The sequence below is a fragment of the Oryx dammah genome, unplaced genomic scaffold (assembly GCF_014754425.2).
Source record: "Oryx dammah isolate SB20612 unplaced genomic scaffold, SCBI_Odam_1.1 HiC_scaffold_21, whole genome shotgun sequence".
Taxonomy (NCBI): domain Eukaryota; kingdom Metazoa; phylum Chordata; class Mammalia; order Artiodactyla; family Bovidae; genus Oryx; species Oryx dammah.
Window position 1 is genome coordinate 29,129,233 of NW_024070205.1, and position 17,741 is coordinate 29,146,973.

At 61.9% G+C, this 17,741-nt stretch overlaps 1 protein-coding gene across 2 annotated transcripts in view; it reads left to right on the forward strand.

The window, feature by feature from the left end:
• SAMD11 (sterile alpha motif domain containing 11) overlaps nt 1-17,741 on the forward strand; it is a 19,877-nt gene continuing 2,136 nt past the window's right edge. Inside the window, exons 1-10 of one of the 2 annotated variants that reach the window (XM_040264024.1) lie at nt 1-53; nt 2,111-2,202; nt 5,446-5,627; nt 7,026-7,076; nt 10,974-11,098; nt 13,974-14,063; nt 14,238-14,372; nt 16,142-16,304; nt 17,308-17,423; nt 17,640-17,718. In XM_040264024.1, coding sequence (XP_040119958.1) covers nt 2,131-2,202; nt 5,446-5,627; nt 7,026-7,076; nt 10,974-11,098; nt 13,974-14,063; nt 14,238-14,372; nt 16,142-16,304; nt 17,308-17,423; nt 17,640-17,718 — 1,013 coding nt within the window. In that variant the 5' untranslated portion in view covers nt 1-53; nt 2,111-2,130. Of the gene's footprint in view, nt 54-157; nt 1,009-2,110; nt 2,203-5,445; nt 5,628-7,025; nt 7,077-10,973; nt 11,099-13,973; nt 14,064-14,237; nt 14,373-16,141; nt 16,305-17,307; nt 17,424-17,639; nt 17,719-17,741 lie in introns of those variants that run through there. The other variant, XM_040264023.1, reaches the window with a different exon arrangement.

The window sequence follows — 17,741 nt, forward strand, 5'->3', positions numbered from 1 at the left end:
GCGGCGCGAGTCTCCCAAGTCCCCGCCGGGCGGGCGCGCGCTGGAGTACGCGGGTGCGCGGCTGGGACGGTGGGGCGGGGCGGGGGCCTGGGACCCTCGGGCGGGGCGGGGCACGCGGCCGGAGGCTGCACAACTCCTCACTGCCCGGCTCGGCCCCGCGGGCGCAGCAGCGAGCCGGGCGCCGGGCCGCCCCAGGGGGCGCGGGCGCAGGTGGCCCAGCGCCCAGTGGAGCCCCAAGGCCCTGGAGCTGCGGCGCTGGGCAGGTCGATCGGGGATCGATAGAGCTCCGGCAGCACCATGTCTCGGGCGGCAGAGGCCCTGCCAGCCGGACGGGCAGCGGTCCGAGGTGGCCCGGCTGGGGCGCAGTAGCGGGGAGGGCGGGTGTGCAGCCAGGAGGCTCCAGAGCCCCGGCCCTCGAGATCCAACTCCAGCCCGGCTGGAACAAGTTGCGCCGGCGGCGGAGGGCCAGGCTGCAGGAACACAGGCCCACCATGCCGGCGGTCAAGAAGGAGCTACCCGGCCGTGAAGACCTCGCTCTGGCTCTGGCCACCTTCCACCCGACCCTGGCAGCGTTGCCACTGCCGCCGCTGCCTGGCTACCTGGCGCCACTGCCCGCCGCGGCCGCCCTGCCCCCGGCCGCCTCGCTACCAGCTGCGACAGCGGGCTACGAGGCGCTGTTGGCCCCGCCGCTCCGTGCCCCTCGCGCCTACCTGAGCCTGCATGAGGCCGCCCCGCACCTCCACCTGCCCAGAGACCCTCTGGCTCTCGAGCGCTTTTCGGCCACTGCAGCCGCGGCACCGGATTTCCAGCCGCTGCTGGACAACGGCGAGCCCTGCATTGAGGTGGAGTGCGGCGCCAACCGCGCGCTGCTCTACGTGCGCAAACTCTGCCAAGGCAGCAAGGGTCCGTCCATCCGCCACCGCGGCGAGTGGCTCACACCCAACGAGTTCCAGTTCGTCAGCGGCCGCGAGACGGCCAAGGACTGGAAACGCAGCATCCGCCACAAAGGTGCGGCCGCCGTGGGGGCGCGGACCGCTCCGGTCCCTCCCCTCCGCTCCCTGAGGACCCGTGGGTCCGGATCCCTCTCGTCTGCCACCTGGGAGACTCCAGTTCTGCCTAGAGAGGGCGCTGCGACTCTGGGGCGGCCGCAGGGACACCCCCTTCCCCCAAGCACGGTCGGCCTTGTTGGACCCGGGCTGAGCGCCCTCGGCCTCCGTGGTCCCCCCCAGCGCTGGCCGCACGAGCCGGCGGCTCTTTCTGCCTGGAAGGTCTTTGCGGGATTCCTGGGCCTTCAGGCTCCGGGGAAGTTTACGGGAACTCGGGAGAGCGGGCGGGAGGCCGACTCGGCAGGATACTCTCCTCCGGGGTTGAGGAGCCACGGGTTCTGGCGGGAGTGGAGGGGCACAAGTGAGACCGGGTGTGGACGCACGCTGGTAGAGAGAACGGCAAGGTGCATGGGTGGCGCAGGCAGGTGGGGGCTGCGGGGGCGCGCGTCGGGGCGGGAGCGCGCGCGGAGCAGAGTGGCGGCAGGGCTGGGAGCAGTCTCTAGGGCTCCCGCAGGAGTCTGGCTCCAAGGCCGCGACGTGTGGGCGCCAGAGCGGGCATGCGGAGGGAGAGGGGGTGAGCGCCAGGCGGGGGGTGGGGGATAGTTAGAAAGTTAGGGACCCAGTCACGCTCGTCGACTCAGGGGCTCGTGGCTCCGCGGGGTCAAGCGCAGTCCCAGGTCCTGACAGCGCCGCTCACCTGCGCCGGGCCCGACCTCCACGGTCCAGCTCCGGATTCCCGGGGACCTGCTTGGAGAGGGTGGAGCGCGGGAGGAGGGGCGCGCGGAGGCGGGGGAGGAGCGGGGAGAGACCGCCCTGCGTCAGGGGAGGGCGCTCGCCGGATCTTGAATTCCGAGCTCTGCAGATCCCCGCGACGTCTGCGAGGGTGGGGTGGGCGGCGAGGCCGGGTGTGGGTTCGGAAGTTGGACGGAGGCGGTTGTTCATACTCGTGGCGGGAGGGAACCCGGCCTTGCCTCTGGCAGCGCCCCGGAAGCATGCCCGCGTGCCCGGCCCTACCTGTGCCCGGCCCCACTCCCTTACCGGTCCTGCCTCGGCTCTCCTTGCAGGGAAAAGTCTGAAGACGCTTATGTCCAAGGGGATCCTGCAGGTGCATCCTCCGATCTGCGACTGTCCCGGCTGTCGAATATCCTCCCCGGTGGTGAGATGTGGGAGAAAACCTGGGGCTTCAGGGTCTTGCTTCTCCGCTGCGGAGCTTGGCCTATGTTTTCTAGAATCAGTCCTAACCTCAACTCTGCCAGTGGGCAGGAGGGAGCCCCCAGGGGCAAATAAACAGAGGAGAAGGCTTTGGTGGGTATGCTGGGGCGTCAGACCCCGTCCCCCTTGATTCAGGGCAGGGTCCTGCCTATCCTGAAGCGTCTCTTTGGGAGCCCGGGAGCTGCTTCTCCTGAGGTCCTGGGGACAGCCCGTGGTGTGAAAGACTCCTCCCTGGACAGTGTCATCTGATCGGGGCCTGGGGACTTTGCCTTGTAAACAGGTGTGTGTGTGGGATGTGGGGGGAGTGCAGTTTCACCATGTCAGTTGGCCCAGCCTGGGAGAAGAGCTGGTCCTAAGGGGATACTTGTTATAGGATGTGACAGTGTCGGCCAGCCTGGATGGACTTTCTGGGTGGCCACAGGCTTGGATGTGAGTGACCTGCATGTCTGGATGCCTAGGGCTGGAGCCCTGTGGGACAAGGCCAGGGATGTCCAGGAGTGTCTGAGGATAAGCCTGGTCTGAGGCACAGAAGGTGCAATGTGGGCCTTGGTGTCAAGAGAACTGCAGCTAGAAGTTGGTGTGGGGCCTCCAACCCAGTGTAGAAGTCTGTTGAGCCCTCATTAGCCTGGGGGTTGGGGTGCGCAGGAAAGCTGGGGCCAGGGCCTGCCCTGAAGCACTGCCTTCCCCCTTGCATGCCCTCCAGGCAGCAGTGGCTGGAGGCGCCATCTGAAAATCTTGTCTTGAGAGGGACAGTCTGAGCTCCTGGGGGAGAGCCCATGAGGACCACAGCTCCTGGCACCACTCAGCAGCCCCCTCTGCCAGGAAGGCCTGAAAGGACCCTGCAGGCGTCCTTCAGCTTGTTTACTTTGGACTGGTGGTAGGGTGGGGGCGGGGAAGTCTTGGATTCCTGGTGGGCCTTGGGGGTGGGCAAGCCAGAAAGCCACAGACAAACCTGTAAAGACACACAGGTTGGGCAGGGGAAGGGGACACAGCTGAGCCTCCCCACTTGCCCACCCCACACACTGTCTGGCTCGAGCTCATTGTACTCACAGGCAAGCCTGCATGCAGAGCCCCCCAGACAGAGCATGTGCTCAGGCAGCCTACCTTTGCCCAAAGCCACCACACTGGCCTGGGGCAGAAAGCTGAACTCCCTTTCACTTTGGCAGTTGGTGCCAAAGAGGACACCCTCCAGGCTGGTCTGGGGCCTCTGCTCAGGCGGGAGGAACCCTGCCTCTCCCACCATCCCCTTCTGAAAGTCTCCCACAGGAAGGGGTGGGCAGGTGGCCTGAGCCCAGCATCAGTCCCCTCTAAGACATTTCTTGATGGGAAGGCCTGAGGAGCCAGTGCTTGGCTGGGACAGGGGCTTAGCACCCAATTCTGCAGGGGTCAGCAGCTGAGGTCTCGGGTGTGTGTGGGAGCAGATGTGTCCCTGTGCTTGGTTCAGGTCAGGACTGCTCATCCTGGTCCCTCTTCCTTAACTCTCCACTACCAGACCCATTCCAAGCCACCGTACCTGGTATGGCCTTACCCAGGTGGCAGCCTCCCTGCTCCGTTTCCCTCTCCTCATCCTTGTCCCACAGATGAAAGGGAAGTGCATGGAAACTTTTTCTTCAGAGAATAGTTTAGTTAAAGTGGAAAGGCAGGAGAGGAGGTCCTGGTGCTTGGCCTACAGCAGGCTAGAGAAGGGCAGAGCTGAGGGGCTTTGCAGCCAAGCACACTCCAGACAGGCCAGAGCTGCTGAAAACCCTGCCCCCCAGAGCCTGGCCTGAAGAGGCATGGGGCCCAGTGGGTCTGGGCCCTGCCTCCCTGCCTCACTGAAGCTCTGCTGTCACTGGTATACCTTGGAGCCAAGGCCAGGGTCTTAGAAGCATGGGGTGCCCCCCGTTTCATCTCGCAGGCCTACCCCCAACTTCACTGCTCCCTCCACCCCACTTTCCCCAGTGCTGCCCACTCTCTCACTGGATGTGTTGAAGAGAGGACCATGGGACACCGCCTTGGTGGATTTGTGAGGGCAGGTGTGGCAGACTATGGCTCCCCGACCGATGTCAGGGGCACTGCCCAAATCTGGGACTGGGGTAGGCCATGTGTCTGGAGGTGAGGCTGGTCTGGATCTGAAGAGAACCTCTCCTCTGGAGGATAGGGCTATGGCAGCTGCACACAGCTGCCCTTCAGATCCAGGGGAACACTCTGTGGGGAGGGGCAAAAGCCCCCTGGATACCTTCCTCCCCAAGCCCCTATGTATGATGCGGAAAAAATTGTCCTGGCAACAGGAGGGAGGAGTCCTAGATGGCCTCAGTCACTGAAAAGATGAGAGAGAATTAGATAATTCCAAGGTTCCTGCCACCATCCTGAACCAGTAGTTATTAAATAAGAAAAAGCCTCCAGCCCACTAGAAAACGGGAGCTCTTCTTCCCTGGGGTGGTGGGACCTGCAGACACCAGTGGCTGCCATGCTATGCAGGGCCCTGGGCGAGAGCTGCCAGCATGTGTGCAGGCTCTGGGCCCTTCTGTGGAGGCTCTGCTCTCTGCTCTCACACTGCCGGTGCAGAGCAGGGGAAAGGTGCACCTCTTAGAAAAACTCTGAATCTCATAGTTCCTGACCAAGGGGATCAGTCCCCCCAGGTCACATAGGACAAAGGGCCTTGGCTGCCAGATGACCTGTGAGCCAAAGGCCTGCAATTTACAAGGGATCAGCCTCAGACTCCAGGCTTCAGACACCCCTGAGCTGGGCTTCATTTGGCACTAAGCATCGAAAGCGGGCTTTGCATGGGTAGGGTTTCACACAGAGTCTGAGTGGGATTGCCAGGCAGGCATATATGCAGAGGTAACTGCATGGGGTCAGGACACAGCATCCTGCGGGTGCTCGCAGCCCTTAGGGGCTGGGAATGCTGGGTTGGTCCCTAGCAGGCATCCACACACAGGCCGAGCACCTGTGGAAGGGCTGGGCCGAGTGTGGAGTCTGGACAGGGCAGTGCCCATACCCTTACCCCTGAGCGCCCCCAGGGTGGAGTGGAAGGCAGTCTCTGGATGGGTTTGTGAAGGAAGCCTTGCCTCCCTGCTCTTGTCTTGGCCTCTGGCCAGTTGTGAGTGTCCTGGAGGGCTGGAGGCCCCTCTGCTGTAGGTGGGGGCGCCCATGAGGCTGAGCAACATGGTTTGGCCTAACCTTCCTCTCCTCCCTCCCTGTCCAGAACCGGGGGCGGCTGGCAGACAAGAGGACAGTTGCCCTGCCCCCTGCCCGGATCCTGAAGAAGGAGCTGACCCCTAGCTTCTCAGCCAGTGATGGTGACAGCGACGGGAGTGGTCCGGCCTGTGGGCAGCGGCTGGGCTTGAAGCAGGAGGACGAGCCCCATGTCCATATCATGAAGAGAAGGTGCTAAAGGGACCAGGAGAGGAGGGCACGCGGGCTCTGGCGGGGGTGGGGACTTCAGGCAGCGGAAGGCCAGGTCAGACCTAGAGGTGGAGAGCCTTTGCCCTGAGGACAGGGCCCCAGCTTAGCTTCTATCCTCTCTGTGGACGCTGATAGCTGCCGCAGGTGAAACAAAGCCTGGACTCCCAGGGACATGCCTCAGGACCACTGTGAACCTGCCTTGCCCCCACCTGGGGGCTGAGTGCCAGGCCAGGACTCAGTGGCATCATTGAGAAGCAGGCACCACCAATAGTCATGGCCAGAGCAGGCCAGGGAGGGTCCATGTGGCCTGTGTGGGGAAGGGCCAAGGAGGGCCAAAGCCACTGGGTTGAGGAAGGAGAAAGGCTCTTGGAGGAAAGTCTCATGGCACCACAGCCAGGCAGGGAGGAGGGAGCTGCGTGGATCCTTATGGGAGCACCCCCTGACACTCACACTCCCTCTCTTTGGAGTAGCCACTCCCTTGGCTCCTTACTTTCTCCCCCAGGCTTGGGGCCACCGTTCCTGACCTCCTTCTTTCTCCCCTCCCTCCTGGCAGAAGCCTTCCCCTCTGCCCACTCACCTCTTTTTCCATCCATCCACCCATCTGTCCATCCATTGTCGTCTGTCCAGCATGTCATATGTATCCCCAGAATTTCCAGGCCTTTTTCCTGCTCAGTTTTTTAACATATTCTAATTTCTCCTACCCTAACCCTCTTGGACACCGGAGAGTCCCCCTCCCAGTGCCCACTCCCACCTGTGCTGAGGGAAAGCACCGTGTGGGCCTGCCACCACCCTCCCTCAGCCCAGGGGTCTTCTCAGGGACACTGCTGTGGGTGAGAGGGTGGGCACAGCACAGAGCTGTTTGCTTGCTTGACCCCTCCTACCTCTGCTGTGTGACTGTCACTTTCAGGAGGCGGCTTGGCAGCAGCTGGGACCCAGAGGCCACCGGAGCCAGTGGTGGTGGCCATAGGATTCATTCCTCGACCTGGTTCCCAGCACCCCCCGGAGCAGCTCTAGCAACTAGGAATTTGGGTTCAGTCACACAAGTGGCACATGCAGAGGAAGTCACGGCCCCCACCCCTAGCACAAGGTGGGCTCTGCTGGCTCCACCACCAAAGAGGCAGAGTCGTGGGACCTCAGTTCTGTCCGTCCCAATTCCTTGTCTGGTGAGCCCTGAAGCAGGCACCTGCCCCGTGGGTCTGTCCTGGCTGCAGCTGCCAAAGTGTTGAGCTGGTACCAGATGATGCTAGAGGTGGTTCTGAGCCAGCCCACTTCCCTTGAGGCTGGCACTCCAGGGCAGACACAGGGCATGCCACATACATGCTCTGCTGTCCATGTGCTGAGTCCTGGAGGCCACACTGACCGTCTCTTCTCTCCTTGCAGAGTCCACACCCACTGGGACGTGAACATCTCCTTCCGAGAGACGTCCTGCAGGTAGGGCCAGGCCTGGGCTGGGCTTCCCTTACATGTTGTACATGGGCAGCACAGAGCCTTGTCGCTCCATGTCCTCTGGTTTGGACTCTAAATCCCTCCAGCCTCCCTCCCCTCCTCCTCCCCTTGGTCTGTGGTCTACTGTTGACTTGTGCCTAAGTTGTGACAGCAGCGCAGATATGGGTTCTGGGCCCAGCCCTGAAGCCAGATTGTGCTCCCCCTCTCACATTTGAGCCCATCTGCCCAAAGATAAGGCCATGCCTGCCCCCTCCCACTCTCCCAGAGACCTAACAGAATGTGAGAATGGTGATGTGTGAATGGGGTCTTGAAGGATACATAGGCGCTCACTAGGGAAACGGGGTGTCTACAGAGACATGGAGGAATGAGGGAAGGGGATGTGGGAAGGGAGGAGGGGAAGGCCTGCCTTAACTGGGTGCTAAAGGGCCTTAGATACTGGGCCTGATGGGCATTTTCCTTCAGGCAATGGGGAGCTACTGAAAGCTCTTGAGCAGAGAAGTGGTTGGTGTATGCTTTGACAAGGTCCTGCTATAGGCCCCATCCAGCAAGTTGGGAGTTTGCTCCAGTCCGTGGAGGGGCTGTAAATTCAAGCCACAGTAAGGAGATAAAAATGGGGAGACTTGATGTGGAGGTTGGGGGTGTTGGGGAGACCCAAGTCCCCCATCTCAGAAGGGCAGGATGGAGCCCTGGCTGTGGTGTCTGGTCAGTGGGATCAAGTCTTAGCCCAGGGCTTCCAGGGAAGGCACAGGACAGGCCCAGCCGAGCAGGCAGTGGGCATTCAGTGCCTTTGGGCCCCTCTCACAGCCTGGCTCTGTGCCAGATGTGTTATTATTTATACTTCTGAGAATGTCTAGGTCCTGGAGCCAAATTACAATGAAAACGTCTTTAAACTTATTTCCACCTCATTTTGAAGTTGCCTGCTCAACTGATCATTTTTATGAACCGTCATGAACGTTGCTGACATTTTATGAGCCTTTTACTTGGGAAGCTACATGAGAAATTTGTCAGTAAGGCCTGTAGGGGAATCCCAGGCTGCTCTTTCCCTGCCTGCAACCTCCTGCTCACCCCAGCTGGCCGCGGGATGTAGGAGAGGGCCCGGGTGTCCAGACACAGTAAGAGGCCAGGTCCCAGTGTGTGGTGGACCCTCAAAACAGCTGCGATGATTGTCGAGGGGAGATCGAGGGGGTTAGCCAATAGGACTTACAGCACATCTGCCCCCCACCTCGCCCTGCTGTGGCACCCCGGCGTCTGGCCAGGGAGGGCTGAGCAAGCCCACAGCACAGCTGCTTCACAAACCCCCATCTCAGCTCTGCCTTTGTCTCTTCCTGGCTCCTTTTGGCCCCATCCATGTGTCTTTCTGTCTCAAGTCTGCTGTCTGTCCTTCAGGCTCTGTCCATCTGTTTGATGTTTCCATCCTTTCTGTCTATCCCGTAGTGCCTGTCCTTGTGTGTCCATCTCCATCTGTCCAGTCATCTGACTTCATCCATCAGTCTTCATCTGTCTGTCTGTCCCTCCGTTCCACTCATCTATGCATTCACCCCCATCCCTCTGTCTGCCTGAGTCTGCCATAACCACTTGCCTGGTTGGAGCTCCCCCTGAAGCCCTGTGCATCCAGGGCAGCAGGCAGGAGATGTGGGCCCTGTCTTTCTGAGGCCCCTGAGCTGGCCAGGAGCTGGACAAGGACTGGACAGTATACCAGGCACTAGAGGGGCTCCTCATGGGGAGAAAGAGTCTGATGGTTCACACATTTTTAACAAAATAATTGTATTTATTTCTTTCTGGCTCTTCTGGGTCTTGGTTATACAGGCTACTCTTTAGTTGTAGCGCTCGGGCTTCTCAATGCAATGGCTTCTCCTGAGACAGAGCATGGGCTCTAGGGTGTGCAGGCTTCAGTAGTCGCCGCACGTGGGCTCAGCAGTTGTAGTTCCTGGGCTCCAGAGCACAGGCTTAGTAGTTATGGCACATGTTGCACGTGGGATCTTTCCAGACCAAGGATCAAACCTCTTTACCACTGAGCCACCAAGGAAGCCCTCTTCATGGTTCTTTACATAAAACCCGGCATAGTTTGTTCAGTGAACAACCGAGTGTCCACACAGGTTTTCTGGGGCCAGGCCATGCTGTCTTGGCGCTCATGGGGCGAGCCCCCAAGGCAGGAAGTGGAGGTTTGATGTGTGGGCTGTGTCTTGATTCCCACAAGGCATCACCTCCGTGGAGCTGTAGCATCACCTCCGTGGAGCTGCAGCACCACCTGAGTGTCTGAGTGACCAGCTGAAAGAGTTATTGGCCACAGCGGTGGTGAGCACTGAGCCCCAGTCCCTGCGTAAGCACTCAGCTGAGGATTCACGGGAAACAAATGAACGGGCCTGATCCCACCTTAAGTCTCTGGGGGCTGGTCCACCTCCTGCAGGAGTCCTGGGGACGCCAAAAGGAGGTTTTCTCAAGGGAGAACTCTGGCAGCAGCAGCCCTGGCACCAGGCACCCCTACCCCTCCCTGATGCTGAGGACAGCACTTCTCTCTTCCACCCCCGCCCCCCGCATTGATGAGGATGATAGAGAGGATGAGAACTGCTGCCAATTAATCCCATAAAGTACTTACTCCCACCCACCTGCCCTCTTGTTTGCATGGCCGGGGCGGCGGTGGGTGGGGGGGGTCTTCTCTTCTCCAGGGAGAGGGGTTGGGGGTGGGGAGAGAGCTTGCATCAGGGTCTCCCAGCGGCTCTAGAGCCCAGCCCTGGAGGCTTTGGTGCTGAAACTGATCTGCTTAGGGGCCAGCTCTGGATTAGCCTGCTCCGGCCACCCCGGCCAGAGCAGGGGTGGCGGGGGCGGGGGAGGGGTGGTGCCTAGGGGTTATTTAATGAGGTTTAGGGTTGGTTCCCAGGTCACTTGGTGGAGGCCCCCCTTGAGGTGGCCCAGCCAGGAGGCTGCTCCATTACAGGTGGGCTAGGGAGCAAGGGTGCTGGGGAGGGATGTGCCGCAGGGTGGGCTGGGGTCCCTTCCTGCTCCTCTTCTGTCCTGTCCTGACTTCCTGCCACTCCAACTGCGTCTGCAAGGTGGCAGGGGCCCTTCTCTGTGCTAACAAAGATGCTCTCAGAACCCCAAGGGCAAATGCTGTGGGGGCCATTCCTTCCCTCTTTTGTCTGGGGTTCTGTGATATAGGCAGTGAGCTGATTTAACAGGAAGAGCAAAGAGAGAACGAAATTAAATTCCTATTTATCCCAAGGTTCTTGATGGGGAGCCCTGGGAAGAGCAGAGTGTCCTGAGCACAGGCACACTGGTGACTGGTGTGTGCATCTGTGTCTGTGTGTGTCTGCAGGCCCATGTGAGTGTGTGTGCGCACGCCCTTGTATGGCCCTAGATGGGCACACACCTCGTTGGCTGCAGATTTTGGTCTCAACCTTGGTTTCTGTATTTGAAAAAGCTGAGAGTCCGTGGGTGGTTGGAAGTTTTAGTTGCAATAGCAGCATGTGCACAGGAGCAAGTGCTGGGTCCACGTGTCCTCTCTGGCAGCCTTCTGCCGACCCTGGTGGGACCTGGCTGCCCCCCAGAGCAAGAAGCAAGGACAGTGGCTGGTCTCTCTGGAGAGAGCAGAGTCCGGACGGGGCCAGCCCTGCGCTCCACACGGACGACGCTCCCTGGGAGCAGCAGTGGGGTCTGAGTGCAAGGCTGCTGTGTTCAGCAGATACTTGGCAGGTCCTGGGTCCCAGGTGGGGCCTGCATAGGTCAGGGTGAGACTCCAGCACCCACGAGGAGATGGAGATGCTCACAGGAATGGTGTGCACGAGGTGTTGTCATACCCAATGTCCCCTGGGCCATGCATGCTCACACTCAGGCTCAGCCAGGAGCCCCGAGGGGTCTCACCTTCCCTGTCTTGCTTCGCTGTAGCCAGGACAGTGACCTTCCCGCCCTCATATCCAGCGTGCATCGCAGCCGCCACCTCGTTATGCCTGAGCATCAGAGCCGCTGTGAATTCCAGAGAGGCAGCGTGGAAATAGGCCTGGGAGCCGCAGGTGAGGAGCCAGGGCAGCGCCGGGTGATGCAGGGCTGCCAGGCTGCGCAGAGCCAGCGTGAGGACAGCCGCCTCACAGCCTCGCTGCATCTCTGCTCAGCGGCTCTGGATGCCGCCACCCCCAGCAGCCTTGGCGGGCAGCCAGGGAGGCCAGCGGAGGAGGCGGGAGGTGGCGAAGCCGGCTGTCCCCTGGGGCTCCGTGTGATGGTAATTGTGTTAATCCTAGCCAGCCGGGCAGACAGGAGGCGGAGGCGGTGGCTCCACTGTGGCTGCTGCTGGGGTGGGCTTGGAGTGGCCAGAGGCCACAGCTACCCCCTGCTCTCAGGGGCAGATGGAGGCAGGACATTCAGGGAGCACAGGCCTCATGGAGGCGCACACCTGGGCATGGCTCCTGGATGGGCAGGGATGTGCTCTGCACACAGCGACCCCAGAGCCAGGGCCCCCGGGAGAGAAGGGTCCGTGTCCTGAGAGAAGAGGGGCTGGGGCAGGAGGGTGCTCTCCCGGGGCTCTGTCCCTTTGGAGGGCTAGCTCCTGGAAGCAACAAGAGCTCGGAGGGAGGGGGCAGCTTTCTGAGCTTTGGCTGAAGGGGGCTCTGTGTGCCAAGAGGAGATGGCAGGGGTCCCTTGCTGCCCTATGGACCAGGGCAGACCCAGGAATTTTCCCAGCAGTGGCTGCAGCTCTCAGGAAGGCTGGGCAGGGGTGGTCCATCCTGGGACCCCTGAGTACCCCCATCAGGCCCTCCAGGTGTGCCGGTGCATGGGTAGTCCTCTGTGGTGGGTGGGGGGCTGCTGCTTCTGGAGCCGAGTTAGAGGCTCTGAGCAGGCGGCTGATAAAAATCTAATTGCCCCATCGATCGGGTGAGCCTCCAGAGTCCCACAGTGATTGAGATATTCGGAGACAGAGGGCTCTCCTGCTGCCTGCACATGCGGAGACCTCCTCATGGTACCTGGCCTGAGTGCGTGTGTGCCCCGGGCCTGGCCAAAGGCTTGGGCTTCCACTTACGCCCGTGTGACACGTGTGTGTCCAGGCGCCCTCACTGTCTTCCTGCTGAGGTAGAGGACCTGCACATGAGCACTTCACGGGTCACAGTGTCCTGTGTCTGGGTCTCATCCAGGTCCTGCCCTCTTCTTGGGACTCTAGTCCTCACCAGCTTCCATGTCTTTCTGCCAGCCCCTGGGTGGAGGCCTCGGCCTGTCCTTACCTCCTCCTCCCCAGGAGCACATGTCAGCTCTGTGTTCACCTGAGCAGGAGGGGTCAGGGAGGACTGGGCTCGTGGTGGGCCCTGCAGACATCACCTTACCGTGTGTGTGTCTGTGAGTATATGCGGCCCTCGTCAGGGACTGGTGAGCCCCGGACCCCCATGGCAGGACCTCTCTATGACCGTAGGCATGGGTCTCACTGTGGGCCCGCCTGCCACCCCCTCCCAAGCACCTCTGCCAGGCAGAGAGGAGCCATCACCCCCCAAGAGAAAGGGGAGGGAGTCTTCCCACTGTGGAGAATGCGAACTGGATCGAGGGAAGTGGAAGCCCTGGGGTATTCGCTGGGTCCCCAGGGGGTATGTGCAGGGTCGGGTGCAGGCAGCAGATGTGGACCCAGCCTTCCCCAGGCTTGGCACAGCTGGACGCTGCAGCCCTGGTGGTGCTGCTGGCCAGAGGCTCTTCGCCTTCCTCAGGGGCTTCATGCTGGTTGAGCACCCCCTACCCATCTACCAGGTCTCTAAGGTAGGACCCTTTGTCTGGGCGGTGGGGACCTCATCCTCGTCCTCCCAGGGCAAGGTCTGGGGCTAGGCCACTGGGCCCAGGCCAGTGGCAGGAGGTGGCTGAGATCAATAAGTTATTAGCACCATTCTGTCAGCTGTAAAGTGGAGATTGATCGGCACTCCACTGCTGCACTTCCTCGCCTGATAAAAATGACAGATTAAGGGAATAAGAAAAAGGAATTAGGCTCTGGAGCTGACCACAGGGTTTCTCAGGCTCCCCTTGCTGAGGTGTCATGGTGCGCCTGGGTCACTGAGGGGGTGGCCCCTTCACCCAGATGGCCTCATGAGGAGGGAGCGGGGCCAGGAACACAGGGTTGGGACTGGAAGCTGACACAATTGCTGAGCTGTCCCACAGAGACCTCCCAGACTTTGGGCTCAGGAGGGAGCCTGGCATCAGGGTGCCAGAGGCTGGGGTAGAGAAAGGCTGACTCCAGGGGATTGGAAAGAGGACTTTAGGAGAGGGGTGGGGTGGGCTCTGGGCCACGTGAGGGGCTGTGCACAGTGGGTGATGGGATGCCCTTGGCGCTTACCCCAGCTGGACAGGTAGTGTCCTCGGGCTTTCTGGGGGCAATGACGGGTGTGGCCTGGGGGAGAGGAACCCAGGAAGAACAGATGGGGGCAGATGCACCTGACCTCCAGGGCCCGTGGCCTCTAGGAGGAGGTTGGGCTACCCTGGCATGGGACCCTGCACTGCTGGTAGTCAGTCACCCCTGCCCCAGGAGGAGAGGTTGGTAAGGTGCGGAGAAGGGCTCCTTACTCTGCAAAGGAGGCTCATCTGGCAGGTGGGAGCAGCATGGTGCCTGTGGGGTCCTGAGTTGCTGCCTGAGGCCATAACCATGCATCTCCCATCACATCTACACACATGCAGCCCAGAGCCCAGGTCTGGACTGTCCCATTCCCTCACTCTGACCCAACCCTGCTGGACTGGGCAAGGCTTGAACCTGGCCAGGACCCATAGGCACCCCTGAGTGATGAGAGCTGTGGTTCTGGGCTGAGCTGGAGCTGGGCCGGCACTGAGGCAGGTATTGCGGCCAGTATTGGGGTGGGCCGGAGCTGTTCCTGTCCTGGCCTCTATGAGCCCTGAACGCAGGATGGGATTCACTCTGCCCTCTCCCAGGTGATCTGTTGGGCAAGAGGCTGGGTCGCTCCCCCCACATCAGCAGTGACTGCCCTTTGGAGAAGAAGGCCCGAAGCAAGTCTCCTCAAGGTTTGAGCTTTTCCCTGGGGGTTGAGGGAACAGCCACTGGAGAGGGAGGGGTACAGTCTGGACCCTCTGCTGGGCATAGTCAGCTAGCAGCAGATTCTAAGAGGGGAGCCCCTGCTTCTCTCCCTCCGCAGTGTCTAAAGGGGAAGCCCCCTCTCCTGTGTTTGCCCAACCCAGAGACTCTGTTGCTTCCGGAACTAGGGCCCAGCATGGCCCCCGAGGATCATTACCGCCGGCTGGTGTCTGCCCTGAGTGAGGCCAGCACCTTTGAGGACCCTCAGCGTCTCTACCACCTGGGCCTCCCCAGCCATGGTATGTAGCCCCTCCCCACGGCATCATGAGTGTCCACAATGTGCTTTGGACTCACCCTGAAAAGAGTGGCTGCTGACACCAAGGCTGGGATTGGATGTAGGTTTTTTGGCTCCTCAAACCTTGCAAGCCCTTGTAGGTGGACAGTGAGGCCCACCTCCTCCTCCCTGCGCCCAGTACAGTGGCCTGTTTGGGCAGATCTGGTAGGGAGGGTGGTCCCTCACCAGTAAGTCTGCCGAAGGCTCTCCCAGCAGGGCCTCAAATGGCCACTGCCCATTGCCATTTCACAGAGGAGGAAGCTGCTTGGGGGAGCTGAAGGGAGAGTGGGAGGTGGGGGTTTCACCAGGCCTATCCATCCCTCTCCAGCACATGCAGGTCCTCGTGGGTCCCTGCCCACCCCTGCCCCCATCTGAATGGTGTGGTCTGGATACTGTAGTCCTTCCTGACTTCAGCTGCAGTCAGGGCAGAGTCTGAGCTAGACCCCTTCTTGGGAGGGTGGGGCCAGGAGCAGAGCATCAGTCAGCCCCCTGAACATCCACGTGGATGTCTGTCCAGAAGCAGGATGGACAACAGTTCAGGTTTGGTGGCCCAGCTTTCACTGGTGCTCAGGAGGAGCTCCAGCCAGAAGCACTGCTCCCAGACCGGACACCTGGAAGTCCCCCTACCACCACAGGGACACCGTCTGGCACCCTGTCCAGCTGCACCCTGACCTTGCAGACCCCAGCCCAGGGGGAGTAGCTTGCCTTTCCTGCCTGGAGCTGGGTGAGGGGTACTTGCTGGGAAAAGGGGCTGGATTTCCTCTCCTTACACAGGCACTGTCCCCCAGGGCAGTCAGGCACCGAGAGCCTGAATAATTCACCAAATGTTAATAATTTAAAAATCTTCCTTTTTAATTGCTTTCCCTGCCCTGCCTGGGGCCGGCTCCGCTGGCTGTGCGGGGGAGGGGCGCCGGCCGCCAGGAGCGGCGCGGAGCTGGGCTGTCAATCAGGCCTCCGCCTGCCGCCCCCGCCGGGAGCCGACGGTAAATAACCGAGGCCGCGGGCGGGCGGGGGCGCAGGGCCCTGCCGAGATCGATGCGGGCGGCCGCGCCGGCTGGGCTCTGTGGGCTGGCACCCAGCCCGGGGCAGGACCCACCTCCGCTTTTCGGGTAATTAATTTATAAACAGGCGGTGGCAGCGGAGCCGGCACAGTGGAGGGCTGCGGGGGGGGGGCGGGGAACTCTGAAGTCCGGGCCTAAGCTGGACAGAGGGCTGGGGGTGGAGAGCAGAGTGCCTAGACTGCGCAGTGAGCCCAGGTGTTACCTAGGAGAGGGCTGAAGACCTGCCCCAGCTCCTGGACTCCAGCCCCGCTGCCCCCACACTCTAGCCTTTGCGTGACCCCTCCCCTCACGGGTCCTGCAGTCTGGCTCTTGGCGGTGTCAGTTCTTGTCGAAGTCAAGGTTCCTGAACCACCAGCCTTCCCTGTCCGGGCCTTTCCCTTTCTCCATCCCAACCACGTTTTGGTTCCTAACATCTCCACATCCCTTATAAATGCTCACCTGGACCCCCTCCCAAGACCAGTCGGTGCAGTTAGGCACCTTGCCTAGGGATGTCTGGTGTCTGCCCTGCCCTGTGGCCTTCTGCTCATCTTTCTGTCCCGGTGACCAACCAGCAGGATCTGGGAGAATATGCTCCCAGTCTGCATGGCCAATGTCCTGTGCTGAACAGGGTGAGGAACATGAGAGCCTGGTGGGGGCTGGCCTCTGGGTCACTGCTGGTGCCTACCCTCCCCAGATCTCCTGAGGGTCCGACAGGAGGTGGCAGCAGCAGCTGCGAGGAGCCCCAGTGGCCTGGAGGTCCACCTGCCCTCATCCACGGCAGGTCAGCGTCGGAAGCAGAGCCTGGCTCAGCACAGAGACGGCACCGGCCCAGCTGGCGCCCCGTCCTTCTCAGAGAGGTATCGGGGTGCCTGCATCTCAGAGAGGCCCTACATTTCCTGTGCTGGCTTCTGAGCTCGACAGCTGCAGGTGGCAGACCCATCAGCTGGTGTCTGCAGGTCAAGTCCACAGCCCGCATCTGCCCATCCCAGCCGCACAGCCAGAGTCCTCAGTGGACCTGGCGCTGTGCTTGGGCCTAGGTTGGCAGCCTGCTCTGCAGCAGCAACGTAATGCCCCCTGAGCCGGGCAGAGGCCCCAGGGGAACATTCGTGGGGTAGACTGGAGATGACCGCCCCTTTGGGTGGGATGTCTTTCTGTTGAGCAGCTGTGGGGCTGAATCAGGAGCCCCTGGGACCGCTGAGGGCTTTGCTTCCCCAACAGGGAGGTGAGGGGGAGCAGCACGAGGTTTGGCAGCCCCGAGGTCGAGGTCGGGGGAGGGCTGAGGAAGGGGAGAACCCCGGACCAGCACCGACTCAGACACTGGAGCTGGTGGCTGCACGGAAGAGCCCCCCAGGCTTGTAGGGGCCGGGAGACTCCAGGCAGGGGCGGGGGCTGGAGGACTTTGACTGCTCCTCGCTCCTCCCGCCGGGAGACCCCCCACCCCACCCCGCGCTGCACCCGGGCGGTGTTCGCAGCAGCCGCCGCCTCCCGGACCATGGCTAATTGCGCCCGGTCTGCACAGGGTTGGCTGGGCTGGGCGGGGGCGGGGGCGGGGGCGGTAAAAGGGGGGCCAGGGCCGTGGGGCCAGGGGCTCCCGCGCGGTAATTACCGCCACAGTCGCCGCCGCCCGCCGGGCCAGCGCCTCCGCGCCGCCGCCGAGATTAATTGGCGCCGCCAGCGGGGGCAGGGACGACCGGAGCCGCGGCGGGCGCACATCGACCGCCCGCGGGGCCGGCAATTAGCAGAGGCGGCCAGAGCGGGGGCCGCGGGGGCTGGGGCGGCAGTTCCGGGAAGGAGGGGGCCCGAGCCTGCGGCGCGCGCGGCCCAGCAGTCCACAGGGAGCTTTCGCCTTGCCGCCCACAGGGAGCTGTCGCAACCGCCCCCCTTGCTGTCGCCCCAGAATGCCCCACACATCGCTCTGGGCCCCCATCTCAGGCCCCCCTTTTTGGGGGTGCCCTCGGCCCTGTGCCAGACCCCAGGTGAGCAGTAGGCGGGTGTGCGATTCTGTTCCCTGGGCCAGGGGAGGGGCTGTTGGTGCAGGGCCATCGGGTATGTCTGTTACCGAACCGGTGTCCATCAGTGCTCCGGGCGAACCCACCCCTACCCTTGTTGAAGCCAAGGACAGACCAGGGCGGGCTTGGCTGGCCCTGGACCACTCGGCCACCCGGCCTCGTGGTCTGTCCCCTTCCCCCCAGGTTACGGCTTCCTGCCCCCTGCCCAGGCGGAGATGTTCGCCCGGCAGCAGGAGCTCCTGCGGAAGCAGAATCTAGCCCGGTATGTGCTTGGGGAGGGGTGGG